Source organism: Ictalurus punctatus, chromosome 13 (assembly GCF_001660625.3).
Source record: "Ictalurus punctatus breed USDA103 chromosome 13, Coco_2.0, whole genome shotgun sequence".
NCBI lineage: Eukaryota > Metazoa > Chordata > Actinopteri > Siluriformes > Ictaluridae > Ictalurus > Ictalurus punctatus.
This window is the reverse complement of record NC_030428.2, coordinates 17,665,869-17,672,944: the sequence shown is the minus strand read 5'-3', so window position 1 is coordinate 17,672,944 and position 7,076 is coordinate 17,665,869. Positions and strand designations below refer to the sequence as shown.

Genomic DNA, 7,076 nt, shown 5'->3' with positions numbered 1-7,076 from the left:
CATTTTTTCGCAAATTTAAATCGGAAGGCCATCTTCCTGCATCTATCTATCTATCTATCTATCTATCTATCTAACTAACTAACTATCTATAGGGGGTTTCAGCTTCTTGGGGTTGCATCACTGCCAGTTGAAAAATTTTAGTGAAATGTTTATGATTAAAAGTGGTTAATGGACATCAAACATTTTTTTGCACTTTTGACTTAAAACAAACTTGAATCGATGCTAGTCTGGCCTGGCATAAGCTAAGAAAACAGGATAAGATGCTTAAATATTGCCAGTTAGTGTTACTCCACATTTGCTGAGGTAGACTAACACTGCTCATCCTCAAGTTCCACACTGTAGTTCAGTGCCTTATTGATATTCAAACACACTACAAGGTGTAGCATGTGAAGGTAAGAGCACGATTCCTGAAAGTGTTTTTTCTACATTGATGAACGTGATTGATTACTAAGGAAATGATAGGATGCTAAACTGACTGTAGCATACAGTCACTGTTTGAGTGCGAGAACAAAAGACTTTTGAGATCTGTAATGATTACTTTGAAGGACAAAATAAAAATGGAAGGAGTACAAAGGAAGTTTACAAGTAAGAGCACAAGTATTACATTTCCATAACAGTATATAGTAACGTAGTACAATTACTCAAATATTGTCCACGGCTGAAAACAAAGCATAATTTATAATAAACTGTATGTATTTATCTCAAGTTCAGAGCTGCTGATATGCCAAAAAATAATGAGAGGAATGAGCGAGAAGCAGAGATGCAGATTCAGGCCCAATAAAACTAGACTGCTGAATGACAAGGAGAGCAGTTTGAAGTCACATCAAAACAAATTGAGCTTTTGTAGCACTCTCAGTCGGAGCCTCTGTCAAATTTACATCTCAATGCAGGCAGTCTGGTGGGCCAGTGGCATGGTAAATGAGCAATGCAAATAGTACACATACTGTTGTCTCTTTATCCACACACACACAAATGAAGAACATCTAGTGAGAGACCAGCTCAGGACATGTTTGTGTCTAATTAGGATCAGTGGTAGCTCACTGGTTAAGCTGTTGGACTACTGATCAGAAGGTCATGAGTTCAAATTCCAGCACCACCAAGCTGCAACTGCTGAACCCTTGAGTAAGGCCCTTAACCCTCACCAAAAAAAAAAAAACTAGATAAATATAAATCACTCTAGATAATGGTGTCTGCCAAATGCCATAAATGTAATGAAGCTTTATGTGTTTAAGAACAATAGATGGATGTTAGCCAATTGAGCATGTGAAAACACATACCATCATTTCAAACAACAATATGCTTAAGACTTTCCAAATTTCACAAACACTTACCCCAAGTTTTATGTGATTGGCAGAGACAGACTTAATCACCTTCCATGTCTTAACGTGCTAACTTATAGCACAATTATCCCGTAATGGCAATGAACTGGCATGAGATTTGGATCATATAGTTTCAGTATTTTATCAGCCTCCAGAAATATTTATACATTCATTTTCTAACAACATATAAAATAGTCATCCGCTCTTCATGTTAGGTATATTCACTGAGAGCATATTATGTATCATTTCTATCAACATTAATATGAGACCATACTCTGTTACTTTTTCTAATATAGAAGAAATGTGATGAGGAATAACATTTGAAATTAATTTATTAACTTATCAAGATGCATAAGTGAAATCCCTCAAAGGGTTTGTATGTGTTTTTTAAAAACACACATTAGCTGGTAAAGCAGATGATGGCTCAGGCTGGGTTGAATTCAGAACACAATTGGAGCATTAGCTTGTTTAAACTCTCAAGCTTTTGTTATCATTAGGTGAGCACTAATAGTCCTGAGGGAAGCAATCCTCACTAATGTTAACAGCTGTTAAGTGGACGGCTTGCTAATGGCGTCTTGCAGAGGTACCTGACCCACAGAAAGATCACCCGAGATGGCCGATCTGATGCTGACCAAGCACTTAGAGCTGAGGCAGATTAACCATAGAGGGGGGTGAAATTAATTTTAGTCTGGTAAATCAGCATGCAGAATCTTCCAGGATGTGGGTAGGCTTTGGAACTTGCACAGATGAGATTACGATCACTGGCAGCCCAAAGCAATTGAGTTTAAGGGTGTGAGTTTCTTTTTCAGTAAGCTTGCTTATTGCACCCAAGAACAACAATCTATGGAATAATTCAAATCATACAAATGACTTGCATACGGCACCATGAATGAAACTGAAGAAACATTTTGGTTGATTTTTCAGGTAGTTATCAGGTACATTTCAGTGGCTGGCAGAAGAGCTTTGTTTTCAGTGTAACTAGTTAGAAGTCCATGTTATGGTTTCAAAATTGTACAATTATAGGGCTGTGGTTATAAAACAATGACTAGAATTAAACTATGGCCAAAAGAATTAAAAACATAATCTATCACACTATATTTAAATGATTATATTTAAACTAATTTATTTATGTAATATATATATATATATATATATATATATAAAAATAAATAAAATGTTGTGATGAAAGTCTCTGTGGTTTCAACACCAAACATTTCTGCTATGAACACCCATTCACTTTCAAGATCATTTCAAACAAAGGCTTCATAAAAAAAAACATAGATATCAGATAATTCACTGTTCACTGCTGTTGAACAGTTGTTTTTCCACAATAGCAGCACTACACAGTTTACACAGTTTACACAGTGTACCATGTCCTGATCCATTACACACATCTTTCTAGCATCAATCATATTTACAATTGAACTGAAAAGATAGTGTTTTTGCTCATTTCTTCACTTCTGTCTGAGAATATGCGGAGCGCTTTACTACACCATCTCATAGCAAACTAATTCACAGTGGAATGTGAGCCTTAGGTCAAGCTGAGCACTGTGGTTTGCAGATCAGTGTGTGAGTACAGTTACCCGGACACCACTATATTGACTTACTCTGAAAATGTCAAAGTTCTCGGAACAGGTTTGTAGGGAGGTGAAATCTCCAAGCTGGATGAACACAGGAGCGTTACTGTGCCTGCAGAGTGCAAGCTGAGGGCTCAGAGCTTACAGCTTCCTGACATTCCCTCACATGCTAAATAAATACTCACTCAGCCTGCAGCATTAATCCCCAGAGTGCAAGTGTGAGAGAGCGAGAGAAACGTAATGTGTCCCCTCTGGAGGGGCTTCAGAAATGACGCAGCGCAGTGGAAGGCTCTACTTTTGAACAAGGCCCCTGTGTTAACTCCCCTGTGTCTGCTACCACTAAACTTCAGAGAAAACAAGCATCTGTAAAACACACATTAATACACACATCCTTATAAAAAAGAATTATAAGAAAATCATTGCCAGGCATGTTTAAACATTTACAGTCAACACTGAGTCCTTTATTTATAGAACTTGACTGAAAAAAGGTCCTATTTGTACCCTGGTGTCAGTGAATTTTTTTTTTTTTTTTTTTTTTTTTTTTTAAATGCAAAAAAGTATTTTCATCTCGATTTTATACAAATGTGCAAATAAGATGAATCCTTCAGTCTTCAGTGTCAGTCAAGGATCCACAGGACAGGGCTTGAAAGGCTTATTTCAACAACTCTGCCCTCTCAAGCTCTAATTCAAGTAAAGTGCTCCATCAAGGGGAAAAAAAAGCATTTCTCTCTCCATTTACAAAGGAAAACAATAAAATTACAATGCAAATGGAAAATAATAATAATAATAATAATAATAATCATAGTACAGCAACAAAATGCTACTCAGTTCAAGCATGGTGAAGGTCTTCACTCTGGTGCCCAGAGACCAGCGAGCGAGTTCAGTCCCAGCACAGAGGCACGGTGAAATAGTCACTAGTCATACGAACTCAAGTTTCCCGTGGCCTGTGTACATGCCCCAGTGCACGAGTGAGAGGAATCGTTCGCCCCCTTGTGCGCTCAGTTCAGCCTGACGGAGTTTATCGCAACCTGCACAGCAGTTCTCATGGCCAGTCACAGGCACCATGCACTCCAGGTCCAGCTTTGCCATGTGGCCCTTCTTGGCATGGTTATGCCCATGGAAACTGTAGTGCAAGCGTGAGAGCATCTGCTGTCTCTGCACCCGGAGCCGCTTGTTCTCGCTGCGCAGCATGCGGAGTGCCAACATGATGAGCAGCACCAGGATCAGGCCTCCTGCGATGGGTACGGCGATCACAGCCGCCCGGAACCATACCTCCTTCGCTGAGGCTAACTCTTGAACTCGTGTGATCAAGTTCTGGTTTGAGCTTGAACGATCTGAAAAAGCAAAAGAGACAAGCTTCTTTCATTGGTTGTTGTTTCACGTACATGTTTTCCTAAGTGCTGCTTGTATCTATGCATCTAGCATGTGTTCTCTCCGAAGCACATTCCTGCACAGTGAGGTATTACATAATCCACATGCTATCAAAAGCATGTCATTGTACCATACTGCTCAAAGGAAAACTATCTACTGCCTACTAAGCATGCAACTCATTAAATATCTGGGGGGGAAAACAACTAATCAAAACAAGAGCCTTGTAAACTCATGCTCTTGAGATCTGGCCCTCAAGGACAAAACAAATTAAAATTGAACAAACCTCCAGATATCATCCATTATATAAATTGTTTTGTATATCTATTTTTATATAATCACATTAGTTCTCACCTGTGGGGTCACTTCGTGTGTGAACAATACTGGGTAAACCCCGGTAGTTGCACATATCATCATGACAGCACTCAATAGGAGACGGGCCTCCATTTGAAACATCCGAGGTCTGAGTGCACACATCCACAGAGTTTAATAGTGGGTCTAGACATCCATGTGTTAATGGGGAGTTTGTGTTAAATGGGTCCAAAGCCTTGGTAAAACAGGCGTTGAGCTCCGATTTGCACATGTATCCAGTGGCAACACACTGCGGAGCATCACAGTAGCACCTGATCTCTCCTGTAAAACAAAATATATAGAAATAAGTGCCGTTTAGTCGAAATTAACACCCAATTTCCATTATGACAACTATAGATAATGTATCATCAAAATTGCTAGACTCCATGTTCTTATAACTTGAATAGTTATTAAAATAATATGTGCTTAATGAGAACAACAACATTGCTGACTATTCTAATGCCCCATAATTTAAGAGGGAGAATTATTGTATTAAAATGATACTATTACCGTGAGAAATTTGTGTTGCATCGCAGAGAGACCAGTGTAGAGCCAAATCGGGTTACAAATGTGTGTGAAAATTCAGACCAGTGTCCAATATGGTTATCCGGGTCATGGATTTTAAACTGTCCCTTCGGTCCATTATGAAAAATAGCGGTTTATTGGCGTATAATACCGGGCATGTCTGCCACAGACAGTTTCACAGACCCAAATGAAAAGTTGTATAGAAAGAGACGTGAAGAAGTCCATCTGCACATTACATGCAAGGCCTAGTCTGAATATGTTCTTAAGGAGATATTGACAATACAGAGATAAGTTCAACATATTCAAAGCTGTAAATATCAGAAACCACTGGCATATTATATTGTAATGTGTATATATCACCAGGGGGAATTTGTGGAAGTGGTGTCCCATTGACCCGTTTCTTGAGCATTTTTAGACTATATGAAAACTAATTGTCAGTGTGTGTCTACGTACCTGGAACAGAACAAAGCACACACACCGAGACAAACACAAATAAACACAGGTTTTGTACTGGTGTCTGTGGACCTGCAGGACTGAGTTACAGGTCATCACTCTTGTTAGTGTAAACTGCTGACAACACAACTCATAGCACCAGAAAGCAGAGGAATACAAGCTGTGCACTAAAGTGTAGGGCTATAAACAGGCTACTCAATGAAAACGGTAGTTCCATTTAAACGCTTATTGAAATTAGGAATCATTCAGGTTTTGCAAAAAGGTTCCTGGATACACTTTTAAGGATCTTACAAACAGAAGAATCCTGGCAAGATTTTATAAAGACTCTTATAAAGTCTTTATCTTTATCTGCAAAACACCACAAGTAATTTTCCCTAATATTACCTTCTCATTACTTTGTGACCACAATTTTGTGATATTAACTGGCGTATAAAACCACACAAGTTATAATGAATGCAAGTGTAATCCCCATAGCTTCTGTAATCGCAGAGATACAGTTCAGTCTGCCTTCTGGTCCAGAATGTGCTACAAGTTCTGACACCTTGTGGATAAATAAAATGCTGTTTATAAACAACATACCGGGCTGAGTTGCACTGTTCCCCTTAGACATAATGTTTTCAGTGAGGTCGATCTAAGGTGTGTGTAAAGTAGCACCAGGTGCAGAGCTCTTGTTTGGGGCCCAAACAAATAATAACCTATATAAAAGATATACTGATTGATTAGATGAAATTAAATATATAGATCGGACATACCTTTAGTGAGGAGCACGGCCATGGCACAGAGTTCCAGCTGAAGCCAAAGTGAAACGAAACTGGAATGGCGATCCATTTACGACCAGTTCCCAGTCCTCCAAGCCAGCGACAGAGACAACGTCCGATCTGTCCGATCTACACACTTGTTTACATGTAAAGACGTGCTTACGTGTGGTTTATCACAAAGATAAACAAGTGCATTCCCGCAGTTCCTTCGGTTACATCATGATCAAAACCAAACGGAGTTAAAAACTCTCCTGTGCCATGGGTTTAGTGTGAGTGTGTGATGATGAGTCAGAGTCCGCACGAAGAAAAACACCACGCTACTGCAGAGGAACACTCCCTGTGTATAACCTACACACTCACAACGCAAAACAAAGCATCCGAATCACCACGAGTGGCCAAAGAAATAACTGTGGCGATGTGTAATCCAGCTGAACACAGCTTTCGATCAGGATACACGACCGCACGGCCGACTGAATCACACACTCACACACCACCCAGTTATCAGCGCACGGCTTCAGGGGACCTTTCATGGCCACGCCCTCTCTGCTCAATGATTGGCTAGAGGCGGGGGTTTCTTTGCATGCGCAGTGCGATTGGCATTCGTATTGGTTCAGGCGGCGGTCACACAATGAGCCCGCCTTCAGCGCGGATTAAACTGCAATTAAGAAATAAGGAAAGAAACTATTCAAAAAAGTGGACGTTTGATTAAAACAAACAAACAAACA

At 39.7% G+C, this 7,076-nt stretch overlaps 1 protein-coding gene across 1 annotated transcript; it reads right to left on the bottom strand.

The window, feature by feature from the left end:
• Positions 1–3,327: 3,327 nt before the first annotated feature.
• Positions 3,328–6,871, bottom strand: bambia (BMP and activin membrane-bound inhibitor (Xenopus laevis) homolog a). Its single transcript, XM_017484453.3, has 3 exons — positions 6,346–6,871; positions 4,619–4,897; positions 3,328–4,230 (listed from the first exon to the last, which is right to left on the bottom strand). The coding sequence occupies exons 1-3, from the start codon at positions 6,419–6,421 to the stop codon at positions 3,815–3,817; spliced, it is 771 nt and encodes a 256-aa protein (XP_017339942.1). The 5' UTR covers positions 6,422–6,871; the 3' UTR covers positions 3,328–3,814.
• Positions 6,872–7,076: the final 205 nt, after the last annotated feature.

Coding starts and splice junctions, on each gene's coding strand:
- bambia (XM_017484453.3), bottom strand. CDS start 6,421: ATGGATCGCCATTCCAGTTTCGTTTCACTTTGGCTTCAGCTGGAACTC. Junction 4,898..6,345: donor GGCCGTGCTCCTCACTAAAG/GTATGTCCGATC, acceptor TTTGTTTTACAG/GAGAGATCAGGTGCTACTGT. Junction 4,231..4,618: donor CACACGAAGTGACCCCACAG/GTGAGAACTAAT, acceptor TTGCTTTTTCAG/ATCGTTCAAGCTCAAACCAG.